At 36.8% G+C, this 16528-nt stretch overlaps 1 protein-coding gene across 8 annotated transcripts in view; it reads left to right on the top strand.

The window, feature by feature from the left end:
- STIL (STIL centriolar assembly protein) overlaps positions 1-16528 on the top strand; it is a 77856-nt gene that overhangs the window by 3809 nt on the left and 57519 nt on the right. For 5 of the 8 annotated variants that reach the window (XM_045981400.1, XM_045981417.1, XM_045981406.1 and 2 more), the window contains 6 exons: positions 2196-2303; positions 5261-5373; positions 5697-5884; positions 6857-7104; positions 10368-10451; positions 11744-11830. In XM_045981400.1, coding sequence (XP_045837356.1) covers positions 2196-2303; positions 5261-5373; positions 5697-5884; positions 6857-7104; positions 10368-10451; positions 11744-11830 — 828 coding nt within the window. The remainder of the gene's footprint in view (positions 1-2195; positions 2304-5260; positions 5374-5696; positions 5885-6856; positions 7105-10367; positions 10452-11743; positions 11831-16528) is intronic. The other 3 variants (XM_045981447.1, XM_045981458.1, XM_045981436.1) reach the window with 1 other exon arrangement.

Consider the following 16528-nt stretch of genomic DNA (forward strand, 5'->3'; position numbering starts at 1 on the left):
CACATTTCAAGATGTTTCTGTTTCCCCTGTCACTAAAGTCTACTGTGTACCTTAGATTAAGAAAACGACTAATAGCAACATTTACTATTTATGTGCCAGGTGCTGTGCTAAGCACATTATGTGCATTATTCTTATTTAATCCTTATAACAAACCTCTGAGGTATAAGTACTATTATTATTTTCATCCCCCTGCCTTTTTTTTCAAATGAGGAAACTGGCATAGAGAGATTAACCAATCCAAAGTTATATGGTTGGGAAGTGATATGAGGCAGGATTTAAACCTGATGTGACTTCTACTTCAAACCCTTCACATATATGGACTCATTTAATATTCAGTGTAACTGCCTAGAGATACAGATACAAGTATTACCTGTTTAACAGATGAGGAGACTGAGGCACAGAGACGTTAAATAACGTGAGAAAAGTCACAGAGCTAGCCGATTTTGAAGCGAGTTTTCAGACCTAAGCAACTGATTTCCAGACATTTTGCTTTACCCACCACATTATGCTGCCTCTCACCAACTGATAAGTGATAAGTATATTAAATATAGAAACATAAACTGACAGTTTGTACCTACTAGCTTTGTGACCTTGAACAGATTTCTCAATCTCAGACTATGTCCTCATTTCAAAAAAGAGAGATTAAAGATCCTTATTATAGATATTATGAGCTCAAATTAGAGCACACAGCTAGGAATAGTGGTGGAGCCAGAAATAGAATCCAGGTTTTAAATCTCTATACCATTCAGCTTATGGAAGTATAAGTTTTGAAATCAGCCACACTTAGATTCAGAGCCCACCTTTGCTACTTTAATTATGGTATAAAGTTAGGAAAGTTACTGTTTGCTATCTATAAAATGGATAATAAAGTTGTTCTGGAGCAGTTTTAGTGAGAAATATTGTGTATGTAAAGTGGCTACTGGGATGCCTAGTACATAGTAGGTGACCAGTAAACAGTCTAATTTGAGTTGAGAAGCTTCATTAGATGATACGAGAAAGGAAGATTTGGAATGAGATATTCTTAAAACATGATATGATAAATAATCTTTCAGTTCAGCTATTGAATAGTCTACTACCATGCAAATGTATTGGTGTAGTTAACTCCCTGTCAGAGCTTTCTTGCTTTAATTACATGGGACTTTGGCTTATATCTTTTCCTCAGTCCTTTTTCTCCATTGTTCCTTATGGTTTTCTCATGTTACTCACTTACATAAAATAAAAACTTTATGATTGTGTTCTGTATGACTTAACATTGAAACCTTGCTTTATGCTGTATCTAGGATGTTTGCTTAAGGAATTACTTATTATGCTGTCCTTTCAATGCTTCGGTAACAATTAAACTGAAGTGATAGGACCCAAGTTTAGAAACACTGAAAAATTAAGACTATATTAAGTTTTTGTGCTTTTCTTAACTTTATTGGATATTATTTAGGAATTAGTTTAGAAGGATAGAATTTTAAATTTAAATTTAAATGTAATTTCGTGGTTTATACTTTTTCTCTGTTACTTAATGAAGATATTATAGGATTGATTCTTATCTGTTTATTTATTTATGTATGTATTCATTCATTCATTCGTTTATTGTCTTTTTATTTTAAGTAGGCTCCATGCTCAATGTTGGGCTTGAATTCACAACTGTGAGATCAGGGGTCACATGCTCTACCAACTGAGCCAGCTAGGTGCCCTTTCCCATTCTTTTTAAGAAACATGTGTATGTGAATTTATGTAAGCATAGGGGAAAAAAAAGGACAGGAAAAAGCTATACCTAAATTCTGAGGGCTTCTTTTCTTTTTTTTTTTTAAGATTATTTATTTATTTATTTGACAGACAGAGATCTCAAGTAGGCAGAGAGGCAGGCAGAAAGGAAGGGAAGCAGGCTCCCTGCTGAGCAGAGAGCCTGATGCAGGGCTAATCCCAGGACCCTGGGATCATGACCTGAGCCGAAGGCAGAGGCTTTAACCTAACACTGATCCACCCAGGCGCCCTGAGTGCTTATTTTCTTTATAGTAAATTTACAAGGATTTTCTTTTCTTTCTTTCTTTTTTTTTTTTTTAATTCTTAAAAATATTTTTAAGTTTTTAAAAAATTAACATAAGTAGTTTGAAAAGTTCCCATCATTTAAACTGCTTCTTACAAAATTTCTGCTAAGTTTGCTTTTCATTGTGTTTTGATTTAAACATTTTTTTTTTTTTAAGGTTTCCTTCAAGCAGGATGGTACCTTTCTACTTTCCTCCATCAAAATATGCACTTTGGAACCCAATCCCAATTGGAGATTTCATCTACTTACACCTCAATTACTACAGGTATAAGATGTTTCTCTTTTCAAATCAAACCAGTAGAAACAGGAATCAAAAGGATGTATAAGGCAAAGTTGATTACTATAACTAATTCCTTTTTTTTTTTAATTTTTCCATTAGAAACTCCCAAACTCTCTTTTACTGCTTCTTAAATCTATTTCTTGTGCTTTTGAGAAGTAATCTTAATTTCACAGTTAAAATGTTCTGCAAGTCTAAATTTCTAAGTATTATAGGAATTCAAGAGACAAAATATAATAAAAACTGGAAGGGTTTTGGATCGTGCTTTAACATGGTGTTTTTGTAAAACATTGAGAAGACTGAACTTACTTTAAGTGGATAGATCATGTTAGAAGGAATATAAATCATGGTTAGGGCAGGATCTTGAAAGAAAGACATAAAAACTTAAAGAAATAGAAAATAGAGATCCACTATGATTTTGTATATAAGGGATTTATTTGTTGAAAGCAGAATTCTAAGAAGGATGGGTCATAATGGGGAAAATCTGGAGTTAGCTTAGCTGTGAGATGGTTTTCTGTAATCTAAGCAACATCGATTTATGCCCTAGTGGTTTGTTTAAGGTGCTGTAACTGGAGTCAGACTGCCTGGAGGGTCAAATCCTGATTCTACCACTTCTTATTTATGCAACCTCAGTAACGTAGGCAGGGATCAGTTTCTTTATTTAGAAAATGGAATAATGATACCTGTTTCGTAGCACTCTTGTAGGGATTAAATGAGACAGGCTCTGTAAAGCAGCAGTTGGCATGGTGCCTGGAACATAGGAAGCATTCAATAAATGGTTGCTATTATCAGGGTTTAGAGCAATGTAGCAGTATTAAGATCAAAAGGAAAGAATGAAACAAGGCTTTTTGAAGAAATAGCTTATAGTATTTGATAATGGATTCAGTGGAACTAAAGGAGAGAGATAAGTCAAAACGTATTGAAGTTCTAAACCAGTTGGCAGAGAAGGATAGTATCACTGATAAAAACAAAAACAAAAAACCAGTCTTGTGGGGGTGCATGGGTGGCTCAGTTCGTTAAGCATCTTCGGCTCTGGTCATGGTTTCAGGGTCCTGGGATGGAACCACACACATCAGCCTTTCTGCCCAGCAGAGAGTCTCCTCCCTTTCTCTGCTCGCACTCTCTCTGTCTCTCTCAAATAAATAAATAAAATCTTTTTTTTTTTTTTTAAAGATTTTATTTATTTGTTTGACAGACAGAGATCACAAGTAGGCAGAGAGGTAGGCAGAGAGGGAGAGAGGGGGAAGCAGGCTCCCTGAAGAGCAGAGAGCCCGATGTAGGGCTTAATCCAGGACCCTGAGATCATGACCTGAGCTGAAGGCAGAGGCCTCAACCCACTGAGCCACTCAGGCGCCCCCCCCTTTTTTTTTTAAAGATTTTACATATTTATTTGACAGAGACACAGCGACTGAGGGAATACAAGCAGGGGGAGTGGGAGAGGGAGAAGCAGGTTTCCTGCTGAGCAGGGAGCCCAATGTGGGGCTCAGTCCCAGAACCCTGGGATCATGACCTGAGCCTAAGGCAGACGCTTAACAGGTGAGCCACCCAGGGGCCCCAGTAAATGAATCTTTTTTTTTCTTTTTTTAAGATTTTATTTATTTACCTGAGAGAGAGAGAGAGTGAGAGATAGAGCATGACAGGGGAGAGAGTCAGAGGGAGACGCAGACTCCCTACTGAGCAGGGATCCTGATGAGGGAAATGATCCTGGGACTCCAGGATCATGACCTGAGCTGAAGACAGTCGCTTAACCAACTGAGCCACCCAGGCGCCCCCAATAAATAAAATCTTAAAAAAAAAAACAAACCAACAGTCTTGTGGAAGTTTAATTAAATATTTCTTAGACTTGTTCATTCTTTTCTTGATGTCTCTTGACCTTTTACATTTTCTATTGTTATCTTTCTGAGCTACAGTGTGGGTAATTTTTTCTTCAACTCTATTAATTTTCTCTTTAGGTGTACTTAGCCATCTAACTTGTATGTTTAGGTTTTTTACATGTGGAAGTATTCCATATATATCAAAGATTGTTTATAATATATATGCAGAGTTTATAGGATAATAGAAATTCATGTACCTATCCCCTGTTCATTATATTGATTTTTTTTTAAAGATTTTATTTATTGATTTGACAGAGATCACAAGTAGGCAGAGAGACAGAGAGAGAGGAGGAAGCAGGCTCCCTGCTGAGCAGAGAGCCTGATGTGAGGCTCGATCCCAGTACCCCGGGATCATGACCTGAGCCGAAGGCAGAGGCTTTAACCCACTGAGCCACCCAGGCGCCCCTTGCCTCATCTTTTTTGAGAATATCTAGTTCCTTGCTCATATATTGGAGTCCCTTTTACATATCTTTACACATTTTTTTTTCTTTTTTTAAAGATTTTATTTATTTATTTGACAGAGATCACAAGTAGGCAGAGAGAGGAAGGGAGGCAGGTTCCCCGCTGAGCAGAGAGCCTGATGCGGGGTTCGATCCCAGGACCCTGAGATCATGACCTGTGCCGAAGGCAGAGGCTTTAACCCACTGAGCCACCCAGGTGCCCTACACATTTTAATCATAGTTTTATATATTCTACATTCAATAATACTAGAATCTGAAGTCCATAGACCATATGTAAACAAATAGATGTGCTATTTCAACCAAATCTTATTTATAGAAACAGGAGGCTAGCCTCATAGTTTCTTGAACATTGCTCTGGTTTGTAAAGTTAAGGAAATGCTCAGAGAACAACTATAACTTCAGTGTCCACTTAACTTCAATTCTGATTTCCAGGCAGCGCTCCCTACGCACCCTCAACTCCTGCCCATCTTTGACCCTAGGATTTCTCAACAGTGATTTTCCTGTACGTGTTAAAAAATGTGTGTTATATTTTAGGCAGCATTTCATGGCAGGAGGGTTTTTTAGGATATCAGACCTACCATATTCATAAAAGGCTTTTGTTATTTTTCAGAAATCCAAAGGTTGTAGTAACTGAAAAGACCATCCGACTTGCTTGTCGTCATGCTAAGCAGAATAAAAAAAACCTACCATGCTTTTTACTTGGTTCTCTCATAGTAGATGAAGGTAATATACTTTAAAAAAATATTTTTATAACTATAATAGAATTTGTGTTTCAAATTCAGCCAATTGTTGTAATGTTCTTTGTACCAGTTTTCTTTGCAATAGACCAAGTTTATAAAGGTAAGTAAAACTTCACACTACCTATCACAGACTTCACAGGTCAGGTGGAAGAATATGTATGGGAGCCATTTTTTAGAATAAGAGCTTAGTGTACTATTAGTATGAACAAAATGCTTCGTTATAATTGTAGGCTTACTTGGTTGATTTCAAATTTTTATTGTCATGTCATAAATTTTATTTATAATAACTGCTGTTTTGTTCTTCAGATGAAGAAAGTGTGACATTGACAGTAGATCGTTTTGATCCTGGTAGAGAAGTACCTGAATGCTTAGAAAGAACCCCTACTGCTTCTCTTCCTGGGGACTTTGTGATTCCATGCAAAATTCATACTCATGGACTTTGTTCAAAAGAATTAATAGTTCATGATGCAGATGACTTCAGTTCAGCTTTTAAGGTGAGATATATTGATAACTTGATTATCCTTAATTGAACCCAAGTATCAAATTATGTGTATTATGTTGTATTTCAATAAATCCATATTTAACAAGTATTCGTAATAATTTCTGATTGAATGATTGTTGCTAAAATATGATTAAATGTGGTTTCTGAAGGCAAGAATTCTAGGGAGGTAATATGAGTAGTATTCCAGAAGGGAAGGCAGTATGAGCAAGATAACAAAATGCAAGATGTGCTCAGGGTAATATTAAGGGTATAGATTTTTGCTGCATTTGTGGACAATCAGACTGGACTATTAGTTTGGCCAGATTGTAGAGAGCCTTGTCTGCCAGGCTAAGGAATCTGAACTTTGTTATATGGGCTATGTAGAGTCATTGAAAGTTTCTGAAAAGAGGAAATACTATTAAATCAAGGATAGTTAATCTGATAGGGCAGCCTGACTGTGGTTAGAGCGAGTAGGTAGGCCAAGTCTGTAGTCAGATGTGTGTTTTAGAAGGTGTATTAGCCTGGAGTAGAGTGGTAGCAGAATGTCTAGGAAGGACACAGTGGGCCTGAGCAACTATGCAGGAAGAACTGACTTGACAATTTGTGGAAATAAGAAAATAGTTAAAGAAGAATGGACTTTAGATTTTCTTAGTTGAGTTGGAGTTAGTTTACATCTGTTTTTTTCATGTGATAAATGTTTATTGGAAGTGACATTCTCTAATAAGAATTTTAAATGATGCTGGGACATCTAAGTTGGCAATATGTAATGGAACTTGGTACAGTAAATCTTACTTCGCTTGACATAATTATTCATGTAACTTTTTGGTCATATGGAAAAAAATCAGAATTGAAATGTTACAAATCAGAAATTGTTTAATTTTGTTAGATCAGGATGTGTATATGTTGTACCAGTATGAAGCAGAACGTTTAGAGATACGGACAAATTTCTAAGTTTTAAAGTAATTATATAATATTGATTCCTCAGGCTCTGCAGCACCATGTATGTAGCAAAGATTCCTTGGATTGTGGTAAACTGCTTTCCCTAAGAGCTCATATCACTTCCAGGGAAAGTTTGGACATTGTGGATTTGGATTTGCATTGGGCAGCAGTAACTCTGGCAAACACCTTTAAGTGCACACCTGTAAAGCCCATCCCCATTATTCCAACAGCTCTGGCAAGAAACTTGAGTAGTAATCTGAATATTTCTCAAGTTCAAGGTACCTATAAATCTGGGTAAGTAAGAGATAAATTAATTTAAAATATTGGTTACATTAGTATGTTTTTATGGTATTCACATCATATGAAATATTTGTGCATTCAGTTTATATGCCAGAGATGTGTGGAGGCTAGATAAATAGCCAAGGAACGTGAAAAAATAAGTTGTTCAATTTTTCTGAATATTGTGGCTTATCATCCCCCAAAAAATTAATGGTAAAATTTATATTTAAAATTGATTGTATTTCATGATTTGAAATTAGGAGGCATTATCCTCTGTGTCATTTTGCCCTTTGTATTTTGCCTAGGTTTGGTTCGTTGTCTGTCTTTTTTTTTTAAGACTATGAGCCTACAGAGGCTGAAAATTTTTTTATTACTTGCTTGTTTTATTACTTGTTTTAATTGTGAATAATGAGCATGGCAGAGAGAGAAAGGAGATAGCTAAATAAAATTCATAGTACTCTTGCTTACCAAATTGTCAACCACTTGAGGGTGGAGTTCCCCCACATAGCTAGAGCAGCATCCTCTCCAGCTTTCTGTCACCACTCTTAGTTTCTTAGGAAATGGAAGCCAAATTGCATGCTTTCTGACCCTCAGCAGGGCTGCTTCCGTGAATCCTCTTCCACTTTCTTTATCTATTGTCTACTGAGCTAGGTTAGACAATGGAAGCACCCTCTGCTTTAAAGTCTAAGCAACTCACTTCTGGTTTCCTTTCCTACTGACTCCACCCTAGTTCCTGTTAGGTCTCTAGAGCTGAAAATGTTTGCCAAGATACACTCAACTGCAAGTCCAGTCCTCTAAAAATGTCTCTTCAAAAGAGGGAAAGAAAAAGAGAAGGTTTTCTTTTCAGAGGGTCCCTGGAATAGCAAGAAAAGTCCTATTTTTGAGTCCTGCATGCTGACCAGAGCAACGTTCTGGTTGGAGTGGTACAAAGGGAAAAGTGTATGTTCCAATATCATGGTCTGGTCGAAGGTGATATTGATCAAGTGTTTGAATTAAGTGAAACTTTTAATTCTCTAGGAGTAATAAGTGCTGTTCAGTTGGGACATGGGAATTTTTGTTAAAATTCACCAAATAATTAGTTTTTCTTAGTACCTGTGCCCATCTACTAGTGAAGTATGAATTTATCTTTCTTTGAATTTTCCTTCTGTAACCCCTTGGTGTGTTAGTAGTAAACCAAGATGTTCAATATTCTATCTAATTACCTGTCTTCCTTGCCCCTTCTTACCTCGAATTATCTAATTTGTGACGTTTGTCCTTTTCCTTGACCACATTCATTCATTTACCCTGATATTTTTTAGGATCCATTATAGAAGAGGTATTGTGTTACACACTGGAATTTAATAGATAAAAACCATATTAGTTATCCATAAAGTATATTAATATATAAACATGATGCAGATAAATATAATGAGAATTTTTATACAGTGCAGGGAAAGCAGGAAGGTATGTCCAAACTGCCTGGGAAAGTCATGGAAAGCTTGAGCTAGTTCTTTTAAAGAATAGGAATTTATCAGATGGTCAAGACAGAAGAGCTTTCAGAGCAGTTGTATTTTTTTTTAATTTATTTTTTTATTTTTATCTTAAGTAATCTCCACACCCAATGAGGGACTCTAATAACTCAACCTTGAGATCAAGAGTCAGGTGCTCTTCTGACTGGGCCAGCCAGGTGCCCCAGAAGTCATTTTTTTTTCTAAGATATTATTTTTAAGTAATCTCTATACACAACATGGGCTTGAACCCACAACCCTGAAATTAAGAGTTGTATGCTCTATGAACTGAACTGGATAGGTGGCCCTAAGTATCATTATTGATCCATAAATCTCCCTGCCAACTCAGGCTTAATCATCTTGTCATATGGCCTGATACATTCTTTATCTTTGTGTTTTAGGGTTATAGCAATAAAATATATCCTCAGTGGTACTATTTAAGACTTTGTATCACTAATAGCATCATTTTGAAGCACAAGTATTTGTGCATCATTGAAGCACAAGTATTGGAACTAGCAAACTTTCTAACCTTTTCACTTTTGTGTTTTAAAGCCATAATGATGAAATTAACCTTTTTTTTGAGAGAGAGTGAGTGAGAGTGCGGGGGTTGGGTGTGTAGAGTGTGAGGGGCAGAGGAAGATGGAGGGATAGAGGAGAGAATCGTAAGCAGGCTCCATGCCTAGCGTGGAGCCTGATGCAGGGCTCAATCTCACAGCCCTGAGATCATGACCTGAGCTGGTATCAAGAGTCCTGACACTTAATTGACTGAGCCATCCAGGCACCCAAACTCTTGACAATTCTATAGTTGTTCATATTCTTAAAACTTACTGTCAATAATAGGGGCACCTGGCTGGCTAAGTTGGTGGAGCATGTGACTCTTGATCTCAGGGTCTTGAGTTCAAACCTCACACTGAGTGTGGAGATTACTTAAAAAAATAAACTTTAAGCTACTGTCAATAATAAATGTAATAACAAAGTTTAAATGTGGTATAATGTCCTTTTAGGAAAAAGTGAATTTTGGGGTCTATCATAATGGTTCCAGCATTCTTTGGTAGTAGTTGGAAGAGTATAGTGCATGGAAAATTGAATATATCTCACATAAGTTAGTTTTGTTAATGAGAAGTCACATCTGTTGCAGTCTTGTCAAGTCACTGGGATGCTTGAACACTTCTAGTAACAGGAAATTCACTTCTCCCTGGGAAACCTATTTGAATCTGAAATAGCCTTGATTTTAATATTCCTGATTAAAATAAGTGGATACTTTTTTTTTTTAAGATTTTATTTATTTATTTGACAGACAAGAGATCACAAGTAGGCAGAGGGGCAGGCAGAGAGAGAGAGAGAGAGAGGAAACAGACTCCCTGCAGAGCAGAGAGCCCGATGTGAGGCTCTATCCCAGGACCCTGGGATCATGACCTGAGCTGAAGGCAGAGGCTTTAACACACTGAGCCACCTAGGTGCCCCAATAAGTGGATAATTTTAGAGCAAAACTTTTTAAAAAGGTATATGATTGTCAATGACCGTTTTAGTAGAAATTTTAAGATACTAAATCTCTTCAATCTCTTCCTCTTACTGGATTCTTTTTTTACATTTTGACCTATTTTCTGTGTGTGTGTGTGTGTGTGTGTGTGTGTGTGTGTGTGTGTGTGTATGTGTGTGTGTATGAGAGAAAGCATTCATTTGAATCATCTTCCCTGCCTAAAATATGCTTCTCCAAGCACTCGGATTATCTCTTTTAGGTAAAAAGTACATACTCTTAATTGTTTTTTTACATGAATATCTTCTGTTTAGATATCTTACCATGGATGAAACACGCAAATTGTTACTTTTGCTGGAATCAGATCCCAAGGTTTGTTCTCTACCATTAGTGGGAATGTAAGTATTATATATGAAAACTTTTTCAGCCACATATGTATCCAAAGGTATATAATAAGCATGTTAATTAGTTGTACTATGAATATATACTTAATACTTAGGTCATCTTATAAAGCTACAAAGGCCAATGATTCTTAAGCTTTCTTATTTTCATAGCAGAATCAGTTAAAACCAGATTTTGCTCAATCTTAGGAAGAATTCCAGTAAATAAAACATATAAAGTTGAATTCTTCTGATTGAAATCGAAACCTTAGAACCCTGTTTCTTTAACCTTCATCACTATCCCCTTTCCTTAAAGCACCTTGAAGAACACAGGGCTCAGAATAACTCTTCAAAATATACTGCCAGGCAGTTTTGCGGTAATTCCCTTTGGTGTTAATGGCTTTCTCTTTAGAGTTCATGGTTAATGACATTTAGACAGATTATTCAGTCAGAAATTTATGTTCTTTGAGTATTTATTGAGTGCTTACACTATGCATAGCACATATTTGGTACTATGTTAGGATTTAAAGCTCTGCAAGAAATTTGTAATCAAGGTGGAGCAATCAAATATATGTATATTCACAAATAGGAAAATAATAAGGAAGTATATGATTTATTATGAAATGAGCAATATAGACAGTGAGCATTATTAGTATTCATTAGAGGGATTATAAGGGACATTTCCTTAAAAAAAGCAAACGAGCTGTACCTTTAAGAATTTGGATTATAGGAGGGGGGGGACTAGTGGTATGTGCAGTTAAACAATGAGAATGTACAAATCTTCTGCAGACCACAAAATCTTACATTCTTTTTCCTGTGGTCCTGGTATTGGCTATGTGTTATACGAAGTGAAGAGCCTTGGGTGTTTGGGGCTACATATGTATGTTACAGCATACATATTTATACATATGTATGTATGTAAACATACATAAACATATGTATGTTTAATCCTCTCAATAACACTATAGTTTTAGGCTGTGTTAGCATTCTCTCCTAATTTAGCCCATTCTTCTAGTCCAGACTAGTTTATTCTAATTGATTTCTGCTTTCATCTGTGTTGTTAACCACCATTTTCTTGTCCTCTTAAGTGGAAGAGGGCAGAGAGAAATATCTCTCTGTCTATATATCTATATTCCTTTTAATTATTAGCATGGTCTAGTGTCCATAGATTTCTTATTTATGAGCTATTTTAATGTGTTGCTGGTGAATACCAAGACACTCTGCTATATCACCTTGAGAAGAATGTAATCTAATGTATATTAAGTAATTTGGAAGTGACTATACGTTTTAATTTGTATTTTTTCTTTTAGTTGGCTATCTGGAATTATACATATCTATAGTCCTCAGGTATGGGCTTGCTGCTTACGATACATGTTTAGTTCTTCTATTCAAGAAAGGCAAGTGATATTTTGTATTTTATTTTGATCTTCTCCCTGTTCATGTTTTATTGGTCTTGTTTAAAATTCATGCAGTGCCTTAACCTTTTATAATACTTACAGAACAGTAGAATAAGCACACTAAGAAAAACAAATCTTACATTAAATGGGAATAAAACCAGACAGAAAAGAAGAGGTTGCAGTATACATGGAAATGTGAAGGAATTCACTTGTCTAACCACAGTACTATAACAGAAGATACACTTTTCAGGTGTGGCTGGGAGTGGGGGTGCTACCTAGAGATCATCTACTATAGCATCCTATTTTATAAATAGATTAATTTTCAGTGAAGTGATTGAAAATGAGTTTGAATTTGTTGCCTTATATGTGTTTTATTAAGTTACACAGTGTTAATACTAGTACCATAAGAAATATCTGAGAAGAGATACTTAATTTTCTTTCTGGAATTGAAGCACAAGTATTGGAACTAGCAAAGAAACTTTCTAACTTCAGCTCCTCATTTAATCTTGTTATTTTGTATGTGATACCACCATTTGCCTCTTAGCTTTTCATCTATTAAAATTTCCAGGCCTGTTTGTGTCTAGCTTGGGTAGCTGTAATATCCTTTCTTGTTTGTTTGTTTAAGATTTTATGTATTTATTTGACACAAGGAGAGAGAGCGCATGCATGCACAAGCAGGGGGAGAGGCAGGCAGAGGGAGAGGGAGAAGCAGGCTCCCTGACTGAGTCACCCAGGTGCCTCTATAATATACTTTAAAAAAAAAAAACTTTGTTGAAAAGGTGGTACAAGTCCATGGCAATAAATCAAATATATGTAAAGATACTTAAGTTTCTCTTCTTCCCCATACCCCAGACCCTATTCCCAGAGACAGTCAGTATTAAATGTTAAACAGTATCTTATGCTTCTTTCCTAAAAGATATCACACTCTCCTATCACAAATAGGAACATAGTGTTCTTTTCTGTATGTTGCTTTTTTTTCTCTCTATCATTATACCTTAGAGGTCATTACATCTTGGCACATACAAATTTAGTCATATTATTTGACAGTTAGAATAGAAAGTAAGATGTATTGGGATGCCTGGGTGACTCAGTATATTAAGCATCTGCCTTCGGCTCAGGCTATGATCCCAGGGTCCTCGAATCAAGTCCCACATTGGATTCCTTGCTCAGCAGGGAGCCTGCTTTCTCTCTGTTGGGGGCTCCCTCAGCTTGCGCTTTCTTTTTCTGTCTCTCTGACAAATAAATAAATAAATAAATAAATCTTTAAAAAAAAAAGAATATGTATTATATCTTAAAAACTAGTCCTTTTGCCTTTTTTTTTTTTAAGGTTTTATTTATTTATTTGACAGATAGAGATCACAAGTAGGCAGAGAGAGAGAAGGAAGCAGGCTCCCCGCTGAGCAGAGAGCCCGATGCGGGACTCGATCCCAGGACCCTGGGATCATGACCCGAGCGAAAGGCAGAGGCTTTAACCCACTGAGCCACCCAGGCGCCCCATCCTTTTGCCTTTGCAGCAATTTTGTGTATACATCTTTGTATACATACACATATGTACATATATAAGCATATTTGTAGAATAAATTCCTAAAAGTGGTTTTTCTACGTCAAAGAGTATGTAATTAAAATTTTTTTCTTTTGTAATTTAAATTCTTGTAGATATTGCCCTTCAAAGACTGCCAGTTTATAATCATTCCAACATTGTTTGAGAGTGCCTGTTTTCTCCATCCCCTCACTAACACTGTTGAACAAAATATTTATTGAGCACCTACTGTGTAGCAAGCACTGTTCATGATAATGGGGATAAGCAGTAAACAAAGACCCTGCAGAGATAGGCAGTAAACAGAATAAGTAAAATAAGTAGTATTTTATAAGGTGATGAGCGCTGTGGAGAAAAATAAGCAGAGGAGGTAGATATTGTGTGTCTGGATGGTAGTGATAGGTAAAGAGTTGAAATTTTATTTTATTTTTTATTTATTATTATTATTTTTTAATATTTATTTGACAGAGAGAAATCACAACCAGGCAGAGAGACAGGCAGAGAGAGAGGAGGAAGCAGGCTCCCCGCCGAGCAGAGAGCCCAATGCGGGGCTCGATCCCAGACCCTGGGACCATGACCTGAGCTGAAGGCAGAGGCTTTAACCCCCTGAGCCACCTAGGCGCCCCTATTTTATTTTTTTTAAGATTTAAAAAAAAATTTTTTAAGTAATCTCTGCACCCAAATTGGGGCTAGAACTTACAACCCCGAGATGAAGTGTCACATGTTCTACTGAAAAGAGTTGGTATTTTATTTTATTTTTAAAGACTTTATTTATCTACTTGACAGAGATCACAAGTAGGCAGAGTGGCAGGCAGAGAGAGAGAGGAGGAAGCAGGCTCCCTGCGGAGCAGAGAGCCCGATGTGGGGCTCAATCCCAGGACCCTGGGATCATGACCTGAGCCGAAGGCAGAGGCCTTAACCCACTGAGCCACCCAGGCACCCTAAGAGTTGATGTTTTAAATAAGGTGGTCAGGGAAGCAAAGGTTTGAGGGGAGGAGGTAAGCTATGTGGCCGTCTGTGGCAGCGTCCCAGTCAGAGGATACATTAAGTGCAAAGACTGTGGGTGAAAGACCACTTTGCATCTTCAAGAGACAGCAAGGAGGTTATGCCTGAGAGGAAGAAGGGGAGGGGAAAGTAGCAAACCTCAGAGGTAACTTCTGATCTTTACAAACCTGGTGATTGGGAAATGGTCTTTTCTGATTTTTATAACCTCTTCTGGGATCTTCACATTCATGTCTCTGGCCATTCTGTTGGATTATGCGTCTTTTTCACGTTGCTTTGTAATAGCTCTATTTCTCTTTCTCATTCTCTATATACATATATAGTATGTAAAACACAGAAATGTACATTTATAAAAATGGATGTGTGTATGTATGGTAGAGGTTATATAAATACAAAAATTTTGTGTATGTGTATATGGCAAAGATTTTTTTCCCCCAGATTGCCATTTCATTTAATTTTGGTTAATGGTGTTTTTCCCAGACTTAACTTCTAAGTCAGATTATCGGTCTTCTTTTTCAGTCTTAGAAAGGAATTGCCCACTCAGGAATATTTATTGAAATAAAAAAACTCTTGTGTTTTCTTCAGGTACTTTTTGCAGTTCTACTTTTTATATTTTGTTTCACATTTTCAAGATAATTAGTTTTATTTGCAATAAAACAAATACTCATTTTAGTATATTAGTACAACTAAGTTTTATTATCAGTGACTGGTCTTACTTTTAACTACTTATTGCCAGTAAATGCTAGGTAAAATTAGTTTTGAAACTCTGTTAGTCTGTGTTCAGTCTGAAGCATTAGGCAGTTTCTTTGATACCTGAACTCTTTAATTACTGCCAACTCTATGAACCAAAGAGAAGTCAGCACTGCTCAGCATAGTTTAGGTTGGTGCTATGCAACATTCTGAACAGTGGGCTTGTCTGACCCAAAAGAGGAACTGAGCAGAACAGACATTCTGCCTCTACAGCCCTCACTGCACTGTTTTATTAATGTTGTAACGTATCCCCAAATTATCTTTCATTCAGTGTTTTACAAAGGAGAGACAACTCCTAAAAGGGTTTTATTTATTTTAAGGTTGCACTTGTTTGTTAGAGAGTACGTGCACATGCACGTGTTGGGGGGAGAGAGAGAGGGAGAGAGAATCTCAAGCAGGCTTCGTGCTGAGCCCTGAGCCCAAAGCAGGGCTCCATCTCACAACCCCAAGATCACGACCTGAACCGAAATTAAGAGTCGGATGCTCAACTGGCTGAGCCACCAGGTGCTCCTTTGTTTATTTAAAAGTTTTTTTTTTCTTAAAGTATTTTTAAATACAGTTTCCTTCCCCCACCTGAAAGAACTGAGCGCTCCTATGAAATCTTTTGTAAGCTGAAATGACAAAGCAAAGAACCAACTACCATTTTTTTTTTTTTTTTTTTTTTTTTTGACAGAGAGAGAGGTCACAAGTAGGCAGAGAGGCAGGCAGAGAGAGAGGGAGAAACAGGCTCCGCACTGAGCAGAGAGCCTGATGCGGGGCTCGATCCCAGGACCCTGGGAACATGACCTGAGCCGAGGGCAGAGGCTTAAACCACTGAGCCACCCAGGCACCCCCCAACTACCATTAATTTATATGGAAAATTTTTTCATTGTTCCCAGACTGAGAAAATAGCCTCTCAGGCTTTTCTGACACCTTAGGACATGTCTTACTAATGGATGCACAAAATAAATTGAGGTAAAACATAGTACTCACAGACACAGTTTAGAGCTATGGCTGCTTAATGCTGAGATGTTGAGTGTAGTCCTGAAGAAGGAGCCCGGCAGGGCTACTCTCGCTTTTGATGCATGCTACCCCTATAATGGCTCATGCAGCACAAATGCTGAACATTATTTTCAATTTTGCCTTTTTTTTTTTTTTTTAATAAAAGCAAAAATCCTCTCTGGATTTCTCGGTTAGTGAAAGCGGGTTTTAATGTAAGTCTTCTATGAAAGTGAAGTGGCCTAATGTGAACTTTTGAAAAGAGGATATCTCTTGTTGGTTTTAGTATGTGTTTTAAGGATCCTTGATGACTTTACAAATATTTGTTGAGCCATTCATTGAATAATAAAATGAATGTTTTTATCCATGCTTATAATAGTGAAATATTATAAATAATTAAAATACTCACTTTTAGAAGTCTAGGTGAATAA

The sequence above is a fragment of the Meles meles genome, chromosome 1 (genome assembly GCF_922984935.1).
Source record: "Meles meles chromosome 1, mMelMel3.1 paternal haplotype, whole genome shotgun sequence".
Classification (NCBI taxonomy): domain Eukaryota; kingdom Metazoa; phylum Chordata; class Mammalia; order Carnivora; family Mustelidae; genus Meles; species Meles meles.